Source organism: Siphateles boraxobius, unplaced genomic scaffold, assembly GCF_051911475.1.
Source record: "Siphateles boraxobius isolate OS27281-9 unplaced genomic scaffold, OSU_SipBor_1 55, whole genome shotgun sequence".
NCBI classification, from domain to species: domain Eukaryota; kingdom Metazoa; phylum Chordata; class Actinopteri; order Cypriniformes; family Leuciscidae; genus Siphateles; species Siphateles boraxobius.
In genome coordinates, this window is record NW_027509181.1 from 8,359,542 (window position 1) to 8,378,576 (window position 19,035).

General features: G+C 35.8%; 1 protein-coding gene across 2 annotated transcripts in view; it reads right to left on the bottom strand.

The window, feature by feature from the left end:
- The window catches only part of arid5b (AT-rich interaction domain 5B), a 134,027-nt gene that overhangs the window by 76,445 nt on the left and 38,547 nt on the right, over positions 1–19,035 (bottom strand). For both annotated transcript variants that reach the window (XM_077206109.1, XM_077206107.1), the window contains exon 5: positions 15,116–15,346. In XM_077206109.1, coding sequence (XP_077062224.1) covers positions 15,116–15,346 — 231 coding nt within the window. The remainder of the gene's footprint in view (positions 1–15,115; positions 15,347–19,035) is intronic.

A 19,035-nucleotide genomic window follows, 5' to 3' on the forward strand; every position in this document is an offset into this window, starting at 1 on the left:
GGATTTGTCTTCTAGGATTTTGCTGAGGGAACGAGGAAAAAATACACAGTGACACTATGTTCTTAAAGAATAGGTGTGTGGAAAACTAGTCCACCGAAGTTATTTGTCCATTTACGTTGGAATCAGTTAATCCTGTTGGCCTTTGAGGGGGTTATGTGACGCTCTGCTGGGTCTATGACAGATAATTGTTGGGCTACTTTGACAACATCATTTTAACAGTGTGTTTAAAGACACGAGGGATGGATTGTGAGTTGGTGGGAAATGTGAAAGCAGGCGCTCAGCACTTAAGTAGTCGGTTGCACTCTCAGCTGTCAGAACAACAAACCTCCAAATGTCCCGGGGGATATTAGGGGGACATAATGGGAATTCGGTTTTAATTTGATGTGGTGTGTTACAAAACACTTTCTGGAAAATTATGTGGAGGACTATGCACCTCTCTCTCTCTCTTCTTCTTTGAGAAGTTCTCTTTGCAAAGGGATGCTGTCCAGACATATTTTATGATTCATTAAAGAATATAGGGCAGCTGTTGAGCTCAAACCCAGGGCAATGCAGGAACTAAAGTCCTCATTTCAAAAGCCTTTCATGGAAAAGCCAAAGTGAGCTGGCATGGTGGTCCAAACATGACATAGACACCTGAGAGACTTTGACTAATGAGCAAACCCTGATCTCTTTGAAAACCTTTTACTTCTAGCCTTCATTTCTGCGATTAGTGTCGACTGTACATCGTAATAACAATAAAAAAATTGACGCAATTAAATGCAGCACTCATTCTTTCCTCCCACTTTCTAGTCTAGCATTATACGCTCAGGCTAATTAATCATTCTATTGCTCTCTCCTGTACTTGGATAATTGTGGCAATTCCAGAGCTCAGGAATGCAAACGAGCGCATACATCAAAAATATGTATATATCAAGTTAAATGTAATATATAATACACATATAAAAATATATATAATATAATATTATATAATTACATATTTTATAACAATTATTAAATTATTGACTATAATTCCTATATGATAATAGTACATTCATTCGGGGATCCAATGTGTAAATAAACTGTTATGCAAAAGATTGGGGTCAGTTACATTTTTGTAACAATGTAAAAATCTTTATTGTGACTTTTGATCAATTTAATGCAATATTACGGAATAAAAGTTGATTTCATTCGATAAAATTTTGCAGTTTTGATTTATATGCTAATAACCTTTGATGACTTACATGTGCGTAAGCAATGCTTCTAATCACTTGTTTCTGCTGCTTCTTCGCTTGGTTTTTGATCCGGGGATTCTGCACTATTTCAGAAGATGTGTAATAGTGCCCCCTACCATATAACAGTGAAAACATGGAAAGCAGGAAAATGATGTCAATGGCGGGGAAGAGAAACTGATCTGCCGAAGTGATTTGTTCATTTAAAATAAGTTAATTTCTCTTAAAAAAAACAAAAAAAACTTTACTGACCCTGGCAGTGTATATCTGTGATTACAAGTTTTAAAGGTGATCTAAGCGATGTCGGGTGACATCACTTCTTGTTGACGTTTAAAGTATTGTCAAACAAAACGGAGGCTAGCTAGACCCTCCCTCCTCCTCATCCGCGCACTAACCCCCCAAACCCCACCCCCAAATCCTTCTTGTCGGTTATTGGCTGGAACAGTTTGTTATGTTTCTTGTTGCGGGTTAGCCCAATTTGTTTTTGTTGCCGTTTTTGGAGCCTGGGGTGTCTACAGAGACCGTGTTTTTTACAGTGTGTTCAGGGGACAGGCAGCTAGCGGATAGTGAGGAGATGTTTGTTGTATGTGCCAAAAAATGTTTTGGCCTAAAAAGCGCGTGACATCGCTTTGAGCACCTTTAAATGTGCAATAAATTGTGATTAATCATAGCAAACTGTGTACAACACGACTCCACCCTTGCACTGTGTTGGTCATGCATTTGGATTGCATTTGTGTTCTAGTGTACGACTATGTTTCTGGTCTGATGCTCATTGCAGCAAGGGGGTGGAATGTCTTAAAAATGTCCAACATGAAGCTGTTAACTTCACAGAACATCTCCACTGGCAAATGAGGGTTCCTGGAGGTACAACCGAATTCCCTTCACCGATCTGCCATGTGGGAAATCTAAAGCATGCCATTGTAGAATTAATTTGAACTGATAAATAGTGACCCTGCAGTCACAGTGGCGTAAACTAAATTACATGTGCCCCTTCCCACACAGCCAGCACTTATCCAGTGAAGGATATCTCTCAAGGCTGTGTGCTGGCAAGACTGCATCTGGATCTGCATGTTATTCATTATAGAATGGGAGGGATATCATACCTCACCAGACAATTATGTAAATTCCACTCAAAGGCAAAACATTTTCTGATTTTAAGAGGCCATTTGTTGCTAGTGGAGTACGAATTAGAGGAGTATATGGAACGTGCAAACTAGTATGACTCATATAAATTGAAAAAGATGAAAAAAAGGAATTGGCCCTTCAGTTTCTCCTTGAATTCTTAATAAGACACATGGATGAGGCATATGGGCTTTTAAAAATGCATGACCTTTAGTAATCCAACCCAGATTGTGAAACAAGTGGAAAAAAATGGATTCAAACAGAAGAGAGGGAAAGAAAAAGAACATTTCCGAATTTAAAGTGTGACCTCATATATATCAAACAATTGAAAGTGTTGCACAACAGTTTCACAAGAAAAACAGTCAGAGATACTAAGCACCCTTTTCTTGCTTACTGCAAATAATGACTATGAATTCCCGTATTTCTGAATGGCTGCATGGTTTAAAGAAACAGTTCAGCCAATAATAAAAATGCTGTCACCACCACCAAGCCTGTGTGATTTTCTAACCTGGACTTTTATTACCACATATTTAAGATGAACAGTCAAACTCCAAATTGACCAAAAAAAAACAAAAATGACACAAACCCTTTTTTGGTGTTAAAAAACAACCGTCAGGATTTACTAAAGAAAAATTAGCTCTGAAAAGGCGTGGACGCAGTTATTTTTGCGGCTGACGTTATTGCATATGTATTTGTAGGAGTTTCCCTTTCAGACGCATGGGAGGAGAGTATATAAATGAATCATGCAAGGTGATTTACTAAGATTTGCGCTAGTCAATTTACTGGTACAGTATTTGCACCATTATTTACCTCCAAAAAAAGCATGTCTTAAACCAGACACTAATTTGCGCTGCTCTTGGTAGATTGCGTTGGTTATTATGGAAATGATCCGGCTGCGTCTGTGTCCTTGTGAATATGGCTCTTAATATTTTGCATAGAGTACCATGCGTATGTATTAACATGCTTTGTTATGATGCTCAGATTGCAAACCCATTAATCATTATTTGCCACGTACACGAATTAGCTAATTTGGTTGTCAATTCACTTTTTAGTGCTTGATCCTAAATTTGCTACTTTGGATGGAAACATGGCAAATGATGACAGAATTTACATTTTTGGGTAATCTAATCTAAACTAATCTAGCGCAGGGAAATATGAGAAAAATAAACTGTTCTTCTAAACAATGTGTGTTCGCATCTTAGCAAAAGTTTATTTTTGGTGAACACAAAGTGCATGCTGCCTGTCAAGCAAACAAACTACCAAATATTTAATCATAACATTCAGAGCAGCTCATATCCCATCTTGTTAAACAAGAAGCAGCTGCCGTAAATAGAAAAGAGAAGTGTAGTGAATTCGCTGGAAAGTCTTTAAATGCTGAACCAATTTGGAGACAGCTTTGTTTACTTAAGTAGTATGCCCGAGGACAGGGTCTGATTGCAACATCAACTGGGTAATAGGTAATTCTGCCTGGAGTTCCATCTTTTTTTTTTCTTCCTGATGGGGAAGAAAAAGGGAGTGCCTGATGTTTCTCAATATTCAAAAAAGTCACTTCCGTGCTCACTCAATGAATGATGAATCCTTTCCAAGCATCCAATTATTCAAAGCTTCCAAAAGCCACATGTACTAACCAAAAACCATCATCCGTTCCCTCCCAGAGCTACTCCCAGATTTAACATTGGACAGCAAGCATTTAAACGTATTAATATTGTAACGAACAACATAGGCCCAACAATATGCTAAATGGCTTGTAAGATTGTCCACAAAAAAGAAAAATCTAGTTTAAAACACATTCTTTTGAAATGTACTATTTGTATACATGATGGTTTTGTGAAAAAATAAAATATATATATATATATATATAAACACATATACAGTATGTATGTATGTATATATATATGTATATAATAAATACACACACTGTATTTGCTGTATGTATATACACACATATACATACATACTGTAAACAAAAAAAAACAAAAAATATATATATATGTATATATATATATACACACACACTATATATATATATATACAGACACTATATATATATATATATATATATATATATATATATATATATATTTTTTTTTACCATTGTGTATCATACTGTTGTCTTGGTGTATTTTCCCCCGCTTGGAATTAATTCCCTCGTCTGTTTAGGAATATGCAAAAGGAATAATTATGAACAACCCACTTCTTTATTAGCCTGAATGGATTTGATGGGCAGACAGACTGGATGCTGGGTAATCCAGCAGGGGCTGAGCTATGTGACGAGAATGCTGTGTGTACGATTACAGCGTGATTGATGCCCACTGTTGGGGGGATTATTAATGATAGCGCGTTGTTTAGTGAAAAGATAGACCCATTTATATTTCTCATCAAGACGCCACTCAGATGCTTCAATGTTAATAATTTGTTCTTAAAGAAAATGGATTTCTTGCGATGACGTGTTTTCTCCTTTATCGTGATGTTGAATTGCAGGGGACATTCGAGTGCATTCCTGTTTCGTCTGCGCCTTCATTTAGATGGCAAGTTGACCACATAGCCTACACTGCAATAAAAATGGGTCATTTATTTTCTTTCCCTGCAGATCTCGGCAGTGCTATCGCTGCTGCCTAGAAACCTTAAACAGCCTGACAGTAACGCGAGTGCTCTTAATAAAAAATTTGAAGTATTTTATAAGGATTGTGGGGTAGTGGCGGGAAATTTATGGAGGGGTGAGAATAATATTAGTATTTTAAATTCTGTGGAAAGAGAGTTTTCCTGAGAAGAAGGTCTTGATCAGTGGTTTTCAACTTGCGGTATATGGAGTTTGTATGATATATTTTTTTAGAAACGATATGGAATGAGGCAATACCGTTTATATCGATACAGTAGTTTGAAACGAGCACGTCTGAAAAATAGCGGAGGACGCAGTGTGAGCTGCTGCAGTACAATTTATCCTAAACATGACACAAGCTTATAAATAACTTCAAAATAACTGGTAAGATATAGTTAACAAGTATTAAGCAGCTTGCCCTGTCAGATGCTCTGACAGATAGACTGTTGCTGCCTGACAGATATATAGGCTACTTGCGCTGATTAAAGCGTTTGAGACGTGGTACTTTCCTCAGTGCTTAGCTTAAATTTCACAGGTATATTCTCAGTCTGTAAATGTTAGAAAGTCAAACAAATATGTCCATTTCTGTCAGGAGAGGACGAGTCCTCTGCAAGTCAATCTCCGCTAAAATTCAAGCTTCCGTGAATGAGCGCCGCCGCGCGCATGCGCCCCAAACACACGGAGCATAATACAGCGCAATAATTCTGAATAATATATACATATTGTTAAAATATTTGTTGTTGGGGACAATAAATGCGCCATATGTGGAATCTGAAACCTACAAATATATTTTTATGAAAGTGACCATTATATATGGGGTAATTAAATGCAGGCTAATATCATTAGTTTGTGCTTTTGTTTTTATTTTCATTTTTAGTTTAGTCTTTAGTCAATTTAAAAGGAAAAGCATTATTTTTGTTTTTAGATGGTAATGTTACACGTAAAGTGATTTTAACCACCTTTTTGCACATAATATCTACATTAGGCTACATTCACTATATTTGTTTCCATATCCTTCAATATCAACATTGTTTGTAGGATATCATTGGGCAGGATGTGAAATAATATTTTTTTTTAAATAAATACAGATTTTCTTTATCCAAATAGAAAAACGTAGAAAGTACAGAGATACATATTGTATATCGTCATTTAACCAATGATTTTTGGTCATATCGCCCAGCCCTAGGGTCACATACAGCAGGGAAAACAATGATACATGTAAATAGCATTATCAAGAGAATCAAAATTCAGTTGGCATTTAGTTGTTTATAAATTTGGGCCAATGACGTGACGGTTATTCGTTTGTCTTTAGTCATTTATTCAGAAATACATCCAAAATTTAATTAATTGAATTTGTAGTGTAACTGATATTATAAAGGAGAAAAAGTCCTCATTAAAATAATTCTTTTAATATAATATTTTTATAAATAAAATAATATTTTAATATTATTTATTGTAAATAAAAATACCTGAATGCTTAATGATATTTTGAAAAACTTGTCCACCAACTCAGATTTATGTGGCACAACCTACAAGCAGAAAATAAACAGGAAATGAAATCATAGGTTCTGAAGACCTCGTGAGTGTGGGTCAAGGTTAGCCTGGCTCCGCCCTCCTACGTACTTCCGCTCAATTTTCATTTTCCTTCAGTACTATGTACAAATGAAATGAAATGTATGAGAGTCTGGTGGGACCAGGCTAGGTCAAGGACAGTAAGTCTCTTAAAAAATCAGATAAATTGAACTTTTTATTACAAAGTGAGTTTAGTTCAGGTTGTAAAATATCATATCATGTGGTGTGACACTCAAAAACTTAATGATATTTTTGAATGAATAATTCATGATATTAAGGAAAAATAATATTTTTTGATTTGGAAAATATAGACATAAGTGTGCAGTGTACTTCAAGGTGTTACCTTAACATTTTTACAATCTTTAAATTGAAACTTTTCTTTTCATTATTTAAATTTTATATATATTATTTGGTATTTTTATTAATTTGTTTGCATATATATATATATATATATATATATATATATATATATATATATATATATATATATATATATATATATATATATATATATATATGTAAACAAAGTAATAATTATTAATTTATATATATATATATATATACAGGTCCTTCTCAAAAAATTAGCATATTGTGATAAAGTTCATTATTTTCCATAATGTAATGATAAAAATTAAACTTTCATATATTTTAGATTCATTGCACACCAACTGAAATATTTCAGGTGTTTTATTGTTTTAATACTGATGATTTTGGCATACAGCTCATGAAAACCCAAAATTCCTGTCTCAAAAAATTAGCATATTTCATCCGACAAATAAAAGAAGTGTTTTTAATACAAAAAAAAAAGTCAACCTTCAAATAATTATGTTCAGTTATGCACACAATAGTCAATACTTGGTCGGGAATCCTTTTGCAGAAATGACTGCTTCAATGCGGCGTGGCATGGAGGCAATCAGCCTGTGGCACTGCTGAGGTGTTATGGAGGCCCAGGATGCTTCGATAGCGGCCTTAAGCTCATCCAGAGGGGTGGGTCTTGCGTCTCTCAACTTTCTCTTCACAATATCCCACAGATTCTCTATGGGGTTCAGGTCAGGAGAGTTGGCAGGCCAATTGAGCACAGTAATACCATGGTCAGTAAACCATTTACCAGTGGTTTTGGCACTGTGAGCAGGTGCCAGGTCGTGCTGAAAAATGAAATCTTCATCTCCATAAAGCTTTTCAGCAGATGGAAGCATGAAGTGCTCCAAAATCTCCTGATAGCTAGCGGCATTGACCCTGCCCTTGATAAAACACAGTGCACCAACACCAGCAGCTGACATGGCACCCCAGACCATCACTGACTGTGGGTACTTGACACTGGACTTCAGGCATTTTGGCATTTCCTTCTCCCTAGTCTTCCTCCAGACTCTGGCACCTTGATTTCCGAATGACATGCAAAACTGAGCAACAGTCCAGTGCTGCTTCTCTGTAGCCCAGGTCAGGCGCTTCTGCCGCTGTTTCTGGTTCAAAAGTGGCTTGACCTGGGGAATGCGGCACCTGTAGCCCATTTCCTGCACACGCCTGTGCACGGTGGCTCTGGATGTTTCTACTCCTGACTCAGTCCACTGCTTCCGCAGGTCCCCAAGGTCTGGAATCGGTCCTTCTCCACAATCTTCCTTTGGGTCCGGTCACCTCTTCTCGTTGTGCAGCGTTTTTTGCCACACTTTTTCCTTCCCACAGACTTCCCACTGAGGTGCCTTGATACAGCACTCTGGGAACAGCCTATTTGTTCAGACATTTCTTTCTGTGTCTTTCTGTGTCAATGATGGCCTTCTGGACAGCAGTCAGGTCGGCAGTCTTACCCATGATTGCGGTTTTGAGTAATGAAACAGGCTGGGAGTTTTTAAAAGCCTCAGGAATCTTTTGCAGGTGTTTATAATTAATTAGTTGATTCAGATGATTAGGTTAATAGCTCGTTTAGAGACCCTTTTCATGATATGCTAATTTTTTGAGACAGGAATTTTGGGTTTTCATGAGCTGTATGCAAAAATCATCAGTATTAAAACAATAAAAGACCTGAAATATTTCAGTTGGTGTGCAATGAATCTAAAATATATGAAAGTTTAATTTTTATCATTACATTATGGAAAATAATTAACTTTATCACAATATGCTAATTTTTTGAGAAGGACCTGTATATATATATATTTTTTTTTTTTTTTTTTTTTTGCATGTCTATACATGCACACAAATTATTAAAAATACCAAATGATATATAAAAAATGTAAATAATGTAAATAATATGTAATAAAAAAATATGTGAATGTGCATGCAAAAAGCCCCAGATATAATAATAAAAAAATATAATTTATAAAAACATTTACATATTTTATAGAATTTATATGATATATAAATGTATTATTATCTGGGTCTTTTTTCCATTGTGTATGCACATATTATATATTGTATATGTTGTTATATATATTTTATTTTATATATTTATATATAACCAAAAAGAAAATAACAAATAAAATCATATACAACAAAATGTTCTGCAAACTTTTTTTAAGGTAAAGTTAGGTACAGTATCTTTCCAAAAAGAAAACTTAGAGACTTCAAAAAAATACCAAATAACCAAATGATATAAGGAGTTCATATAATTAATAAATGTATGAACTGCACACCAAACCACCCATTAAAAGAAAAACTGAACAGGACTACATGTTTGCGCATCAACATAACAGACTCACAAGTGCTTACTGTACGACTCCTATACATCAGTGCAATCCTCTTTACCTTGATTGCAATCCTCGTCCATTAAAACTTCACTAGTGACACGCAGGTTTGTTTTATCCAGCCGAGAAACGTAGTTTGCATATCATCTGGCCAAACAGCGGTGGGATGTTTTGACATTCCGTTCAGTCTGTATTTCACACAGCGCGATGCGTGAGTGCTCACGCTCTTCAGAAACAATTACAGAATATGACATAGCTCATGTTTTAAAGCGAAACACACACTGGAATTAATAATTCACTGAAAACGCAACGTTGAGTCTCTATTCTCTCTGCCATCTGTGATTTAATCAGCCTGGTTTTCTTTACATTAACACTGTTTACTAGATCACTGGACTGAAAACTTTCCCAGAGTTTAGTGGAAACGGGTTAAACTCTAGACTTCTAATATTATCCACGCATTAGCGCGTTACCATTGACAGCCCTACTTTTAATATTAAGCGTATACTGTATATTGACAAAATACTACATATTTATGTTTTAATATAGTTCGGATCAATTATTTGGTTAATGAAATAGTTATGAAAGCAGAATCATTAAGTGGAATCAGATCCAGAATCATTAAATTCCTGCCGATTCCCATCACTAATCCCAATTCTGCCTGGAGGAGCAATAAATCCCTGCAAGGAACAAAGAGATGAGATCACTTGCCACACAGCACATGTCACAATGATGAGAACAACTTGAGAACATTCGCTGCTCCTCTGAAGCGCCAATGATAATGTGTGTAACTCCTTCCATAAAGCAGCTATTATGCAGTAAGATCATAAGTATATGCTCACATAATAACACTGACCTCCTAAAAATAACCTCGTGAGAGGCAGGAAATGAATCAAGAGAGAGAAATAATAGTGTGGCATCAACCTACAAACTCTCTTCAATAATTCACCAGTACAACCACACCACACACACACACACACACACACACACACACACACACACACACACACACACACACACACACACACACACACACTAAATACGTCCATCTAAACATTCCCTGCATCCTCCACTCTCTCACCCTCGCCAAACTCCCTTACATCCTTCAGATAAAAAAAGATTTCTCTCTGGCTTTTCTTCTCCCTTGTTTATGCATTTTGCATGGGAGGGTTTGGCAGTATCTTTCTAATAAAGGGGTCATATCATAAGGAATTGAGTTTTGCTTGATCTGTTGAGATAAAGAGTTTATTGGACCATGAAAAAATACAGAAACTTTCATAGCTGAAAACGCATCCATCTCTATCCAAAAAGAGCATCTATTGAAACTGAGCTGCAAAAATGTATTGTTCTGAAACAAAAGTATATATTGTTCTGAAAGTTCTTTAGTGAATCTGTTACGTTGTGGCGTTCGTAAAAGGATGGGGCAGGTAAAAGTTGCTTATTTACATGTGAAGAGAACATTGACGTAGAAGTTTAAAAAAAAACTGTAGCAAAAATGGCACATTTATTTGTAAGGGTCAGAATATTATTATAATCATTCTTAAATAAAATACAGGGATCCTACACATTTTTAATTTCAAACTGACATACTTTTCCAGACTCAAATTCCAAACATCTCTGAAGGTTTTTAAGACCGTATTTAACATTAACGGTTCATATGGCATTACATTGGGTATAAAGTATAATCATCTGTAAATATTTTCTCAGGTTTTTTTTCCATTGTTTTTTTCAAAAGTGATAACATGCGCTTACATAATGAGAAGAAGAAACCTGGACGCCGGGAGTGTGTCATAGTGGACGCTTCACACCGTAATGACAGAAAGGCTAGCATGTTTAATGTGCGACAATCACTAAACAATCACTTTTGCCATGAAATCACTCTGCTTCACTCTATTCTTTAGAAATGATTTAGTAATAGGGGAAATAGTCTGGAAACACGTTTTCTTTTTTCCATACTTGTCCAAACTGAAAATATAATTGTCGAAGGTGAAAAACAGTCGAAAAATAATTGTCGAAGGTGAAGCTTTAAAAAAATAATGTAATCTTATTTTATTTCAGCTAGTTGCCAAGGTAAAATTTCTCATATTAATTTAGTTTAAGTTGAAGTATATAACTAAAACTAAAACCTAAAAAAAACTATATATACATGCATAAAAACACAAAAAAATAACATAAAAATACAACTAGAATCAAAATGTAAATAAAAAAATAAAGTCCAATTCAGAATATGAACAAAAACTCTAGTAGTAGACAAAAATAAAATAATATATGAAATATTTGACCAATCAATGAGAATGCTCCTCCCTCTAATATCAGGTAGTTCCCTTCATAATGCCCAGTTTCAATAGAACAGATGTTAATGGCATTGTGCCAAAACACTATGGTGGAGAGGTTGTCATTATAACCATGTGACAAACAGGGGTCCAAATCAGCTGAACAAAATTCCCCAGTTTCCCTTATTGAATTCCATATTCTCAATCCTCACCCACCCTCTTAAAACCCACTCAAGTGAGAATAAAACTTGAGTTAATTTAACATCCTGTTGTCTCCTAACATGTCACCAAAGAGTCATGAGAGCGAGCCAAACCCTGCAGTTATTTCCATTAGCAGAGGAACAAATGACTAAAAATATACAACATCACATCTATACCATTCCAGCTGTATTTTTCCTTAAATAGCGCTGCTTTCCATTTTTCATCTAAAGCACTGGACGTCTATCAGTGCCGTAGAACTCCCCTCTTCATCGCCAAGCACTGTTATTCGCTTCAAAAAGTTAATGACAAGGCTAAACGCAGAAGATTTTCTGCCAAGTAGCCGTCACTTCGAGCATAAAAAGCACTAGAAGTCTTTCCCCCCCCACTTTCTCTCGGATTTTCTCAGCTTCAGAAATGGCCAACACTAGATCTACCCCTCTGTAACAAATCCAGCGTATGGGAGCCTTTACATGAACAATGACTTCATATGTTGAGCTAAAGCCTCAATAAATAACACACCCAACAAAGTTATGACTTCTTTGGATTTCAATACAGCGTGCCGTAGTTGTGTTTAAAGCCCATGCGAGAACAAAGACATTTTAATCACGGTATGTAAATCCCTGCAGGCTGCCTGATTCAAGCAGAATCCCTTATGTTACACTTTCCAAGACAAGAATATGTTTTTTTAGCAGAATATAGTGTTTTCGAGCAATCTCCATTAAAGTCATTGGGTGCCATTTACTCAATTGTATCACTCACTGTCAGTTCATTCATCCATTTTGTCAAAAGCTGTTATGTAAACAGCTCTATCGCCTTTTACAAAACAGCATTCAACAACCTCGCATTTTTCCAACAGGATGTCGGGCATGTAAACTGGAGCCTCTCTTTCTAACTGGCAGCATCTATGGAAAAGCGAACTGCACGCAAACTGATGTGTTTGAATATGCCGTTCAAGCCAATAAGAAACGCAAACACTGAAGTGCAGGCCATTTAAAGACTGGAAGCGCTGCTTAGAGAGTACAAAACTGAACTTCTTGTTTTGTCACGCATGTTCTGTAATAAAAAATGTATGTCAGTGAATGATTTATGTAAAGGCATTTGTGTGTTAATGATCACACTAATTCAGTTTAATTTCACATACTGGTCACTTTATAAACTTTAGAGTAAATGGCATTGAGGGTCTAGTTCTACAAAATCCTGAAGGCTTCCGTACTGGGACAACCATTATTCAAAAAGTTCTACTGTGATTCTTGTTAGTCTGTGTTTATCATATTGATCATTTCAGGGATCAATAAAAATATAGTACTCTCAGTTCAATTTAACACTTTTCATGTATGTATACAACTATATACGCATCACTGTTTTTTAGCATCTGGCTCCATGAGCACCATATTTTTAGGACAGCGGGTCAAGTTAAAAATAGTTTAGATCGTTTAAAATAGAGTATATTAAAACCTAAACTAAAAAAATCTTTAAACATCTCTGAATCTCTGATCTGATGGACCCAAAATCAGCATATTTATACAGTGCTTCTTTAAAACCTAGTCGATTGTGAAAACATGTATTTTGCACATTGTGTAAACACAATACGACAGATAAATGTCAAATCAAACACTGTTATTCACATAGTAATACCATCAGTGTACACTGCAAACACAAAGTGATCACAGATCAGAGAGCCAGCCATTTACAGCCGTTGTTTTACAAATCGTTGTTTTTGAAATCACAGCAGCTTTTTTTGAAAAAAATATGCTACTCACTCAAGCAGACGGACTGTTACGGACTCAGACCTCAGTGTAAAAGCAGGCTTTCAGTTCATCTGAGAGTTCTACTCTATCATACAACAAGCTCTTGACTCTCAACTCGACAGGCTAAAAGCCACGAGTGCCTGTTTCAATCATCAGCTCAGTCACTCATTTCTGTTTGTGCACCAACAGTGATAAACCATCCGGTTTCCATACGGCAGCGCAGCCCATCGTCACTCAGGTAATGAAGATAAGGGTCTTGTTTTGCTGATTTGACTAGTTAGACCACAGACTCAATTACTAAATCATTTGGCATCAATCCTTCATTCATTCATTCTTTCTTCACTCAATTATACCAATGCAAGCAGTCTTTATATTAACTAATAAGCCGTAATTAGCCTCTAAGCAGTAAGGCCAGAAACATACTCCATGCATTCACAAATGTTTGGTCAATACAGTAACAAGAAAGTGGTAGTGTTGTAAGTAATGCTTAACATGATTTTTTTCATTATTGTGGCAGTAAAAAACACAAGTTACCTTCAACCTAATCAGTTTGACTGCTATGTTCGACCTATTTCTTAACTTAAAAACACTTTTTACACACTTTTTAACTCAGTTATTGGTCATTTATTAATATCTACATTTACAGATAAATAGCACAATTTAATGAGACTGTAAGTAAATGAGTACATGTTTAGAATAACAGGCTATCATTTTCAAGTTCAAATGTGGAGCCAATTATGTAAACTTTGCCAATTTTTAAACCACTTTGTATTGTTAAAATGTCAGTGGTATATGTAAATGAACAACGTTACCTGGCACAAGAAATTCCCATTTATTTCCCAGCTTATGCAAAACGCAACACTGGCTTTTTAATTACCTGTTGGAATGGCAGTTTCTTTCAGTTTATCCCCTGCGCTCGGCCTAAAAGGCTGTGTTCGTGGTCATCCAGTTTGAAATGGAGACTACAAATGTTTTTCAGATTTTTTTGTGCCCTTTATCAACAATGCTCTGGATCCTTCAATGGAAACTGAAGTTAACGCACGTCCGCTAAACGTTTACTCTTTGAATACTTGTGCTAGGGAACAATACAAGTCAACACCATTATGACTAAGACTTTGCTAAGAAGTATTTCATAACCAAGCAAGGTGGTATTTGAAATTGGTCAAGCCTATCCAATAGGAGCAGACTGTGAATGGCCTTGAACCGCAACATGCCCAGTGCATTATGGGTGTTGTAGTTTTCCTACCTATTTGGTAAAAAGGAAGACAACAGCCCTTTTTCTGTACTTAGGAGGCACAGATTTCAATAGGCAGCCAAGTTGAATTAAAAGCCCATTTTCCAGCAGCGAATAACCCCTTTAAAAATTCGACATCCCAAAACAAAAATGGTAACAAATTTACAACAATTTAGATCACCAAAAACTCTGCATAAATATAATGACAAATCACAATAGTCATCATAATGATTATTAATAAAGTTATCATGTAGTTATTATTGGTAAAAAAAACAAATTAAAGAAATTAAAAATTACTTCTGCATTTTGGTTATCGAACACACTGTAAAAAATAATCTATATCGCAATCGGTCATAAAATGTCAATATCCCTCGATCTCCGTGGCCAACACAATGACGCACAAAAACATGAAGTGTTTTGCGTTCACATACTTATGTTGAGTTTGTTTCAGACCCAAGTCACACAGTTTATAAAAGTTCCACTTACCAAATTCATCACAGACACTCTCGTTCTCAACCAGCGTAGGGTGCTCGAAAGTGTCCCTGCAATACAGGATCTGTGTGTTGTTGGTGAGGGAGGCGATTCCTCCCAGGGCCAGAACCACATGGTCCGTCAGGAGGGAGTTTGGCCTCTCCCTAAGCCGCGCGATGATGGAGCGGTACCGACAGTACTGGGGGTAACTCAATACCAGAACCTTCTTTTCCTCTGCATCATCACCTAAAGACAAGAAAGAATAATATATTTGTAAAAGAGAACATTGGCATTTCTGCCACAAAAAAGTAACTGTCAAAAATTGATAAAATTGACTTTTAAACCTTTAAATAAAATTGTTAGTAAATTTCACAAAAGTAACACATTGAATTAAAAAGTAAAGTAAAGGGAAAGGGATTCAAACCAGGTCCCTATGTGCATAAAACAGCTATACGGTGTGCCAAAGCACTACCGCTTTCAAACACTAACGCATCTGCTACTGGTCAGACCAACAAATAGTCCCGCCCCATTGTCACGCCATTGGTTGAACCAATGTTGATATGTCAGGCTACTTGGGATATTCTGATGGCACCATACTACATACAGATGCTACTTCACCAGAATAAGTCTCTTGTGTCTCAATTTCTATTTCTGTGTCTCTATTTGTCTCTATTTCAAAGTGTTTTCTGTACAGCAGTCAACCTTGCATTCCCAATGGACTAGATCTTACGGTTGCAGTCAGCGAAGATTCTACTAAAAACATTGTAGTTAATGCCCTTATTATGCTATTTTCTTACGCTCTGATTGGTTAGACGGCCCCATCTGTTGTGATTGGTCTACTGCTTACAGAGTGTGTTGGAAACAAGACATCCAATACCATATGTGAATTTCAGCTTTAACACAATCCAACTTGTGTATTCATCGCAACAGCAATGTTTGACATCATTTGATGAGTCATAATGCTACACAATGGCATACAGCTCAAAGATCATTGATGAATCCCATTGTCTCCAATATTAGCTTGGCAGTTATTATAATTCAATCCAAATTAAAGCTGTGACTTCATATAGCTAATCTTATTTTATAATGGAGGATTGTGGAGGAAAGTTGCTCCCATGGGTGGGGATATAGATTTGTAGGCTATTACGTTTTACTATAGCCTGAGCTGCTGGTTTAACATGACAGCTCTCTGTTAGGATTGGCAATATAAAAGATTCTGGGCAGGAAGCCACGTCACTCAGTTCTTGGAGATCAGAGATCTGAGCAATAGCATTTGCCTGTTAGTCTTCCCATCAGAACTAAAAAAAAACAGCCCTCTTGGCTGAATCAAAGAATCATCGCATCTCTAGACCTCAAAAACCTGACATCTCAGAATTCAATTTGTAATATGACACGTATGTCGCAAACCTCAAACGATGGCGTCCCTGGAGAGAACAAGCTTTTTTGCTTTATTCACACACAATCGCCGCAAACATTCTGCTGCATTGAGCTATAAAGCAATTTTTTAAACATATTTGTAATTTCTGCACCACTAGTATCACCAAACGGAACTGCAAAAATAATGACTGTTTTCAGAAAGGTTTCCCGAACACTCCCCCATCTGCCATTGGTCACACAAAGAGATTTCACCCCAAATCTGCTCATGAGAGAAAGATGAGCAAACACAAACCATCTAAGAACTTCAGAACAGATGACAGATGCACGATCATTTGTTCAAAAATAATTTTGTTGACCTCATATTATTATTATTGCTCAACATATTTGATCACATTTGCTGGTGCATGACTACAGAGGCCTGTTTCAAATGAAATATAGAGACTGCAGTCTCAAACTGATGGCTGTAGAGAAGAGAACATGAAATATTTTGATTTATACTGCTTATTCTTTTATTGGACTTTTACTGCATCCATTACTTTTTCTTCTTGGTGGAGCACATTTCCTCATTCTTTTTTATCGGTCTCATCCATTTTAAAAAGCCTGGGCATTCTAGTCCGTATCAGACAATTATCTGTTGAACTGATATTTAAAACATGGAAGACTTTAATTCCCAAAACATAATATTTAACTCTGGCACCCATTTTGTGTCCAACACTGTTAGCACATGATTTCCTCCAGTAAAAAATAAATACAAATGTTTTGGAAAGTCTCATGCCCACCATTTAATCAAAAATACAGAACAATAATATTGTGAAATATTTAAAATAACACTTTTGTCTCTGAATATTTTTAAATGTTATTTATTCCTGTGACACTCGAGTCTTCAGTGTCACGTGATTCTACAGAAATCATTCTAATATGATGATTTGGTGCTCAAGAAACATTTCTTATTATTATCAGTGTTAAAACCAGTTCTGTTGCTTAATATTTGATGGTTATATATATTACCATGATAATTTTATAGGATTCTTTGATGAATAAAACGTTTAAAAGAACTTGGAATTGTTATAAATAGTCATTTGTAAAATTATAAATGTCTTTACTGACACTTTTGATCAATTTAATGTGCCCTTGGTGAATAAAAAGTATACATTTATTTTTTTTAAATCATATTGACCCCAAACGTTTAAATTATATTGTTTATTATGTGTTTGCTTATATATATATATATATATATATATATATATATATATATTTATTTTTTGTATTATTATTTTTAAATAGTATTAATTTTGTATAATTATATTATTTATTATGAACATTGTTATTTAAGTTTAAAATTACACAAATAAGGGCTTTGTAGGAAGTTGCTTATACCGTTATGTGAGAAAGCGGTGTTATTTATAAAATAATCACTTCAGAAATAGTGGAAATTGCATTTATTAGGATTAATTGGATATTATAAAAAATAATCAAAACTTTTAGCCCAGCCTACATATTTTAAAATTGTATCATATGTTGCTGCCACAATAACAGCCCATTACAACTGTTTACGTGCTTTCTTCTTTCTCCTTTTGTTTGCTGAGGTGGAGCTGTGATGAAATATTGTTCTTGTAAATACTTTCCAGCATTTCAGTAATACAAGTGTAGGCCTACATAATACGTACGGTGCTCGGCAGTGATCAAAAAGGATTTAAACAGTGAAGTTTGAAAGTGATCTCTTCTTGTAAATTTAAAGGTGCTCTAAGCAATTTCACACATTTTTTAGGCCAAAACATTTTTTGTCACTTACAGCAAACATCTCCTCACTATCCGTTAGCTGCCTGTCCCCTGAACGCACTGTAAAAAAACGCGGTCTCTGCAGACACCCCAGGCTCCAAAAACGGCAACAAAAACAAATTGGGCTAACCCGCAACAAGAAACATAACAAACTGTTCCAGCCAATAACCGACGAGAAGGATTTGGGGGTGGGGTTTGGGGGGCTAGTGCCTTTGAAAGGGCTCCACGGACTGCGCCGTCTTTCATTTAGCACAACTATTCGCTGTATCGCTGCCATAGTTTGAGCAATCATTCACAATCATTCCCTTTAAATAGACTCCTAAGCCTTTACTGCTTAATGGTTTGCCAGCTGATGTACCTTTGGTTAATATAATTAAAAAAGCTAACAACAATCAGAGTAATTACAATTTTATTCTGTGTATGAAAACACTTGAATTCGCCTAACTGAATACTGGGTGTATTAACTTGAGATATGTAAGGATGTTTTTTATTTGCAATGGTGGCCACCTGTTAACAGTGATAAGGTAAAGCTAAGAGTGGTCCAGACCAACCTTCCGAACGTATGACTTACAGAAGGTATACTTAACTAAGAACGTTTCGGGAAACACGTATTAACGATAAGGTACAGCTTGATGTATAACTTAAGAATGATGTAGCGTTAAAGAGGTTTCAGGAAACGCAGCCTTGGACTGTATTAATACATTTCCAATTTTGGTAACAGGGTTTTATTTTATTAGAAAAGAAAACAAGTCTCATATAATATTTAGGTGGACAAATAA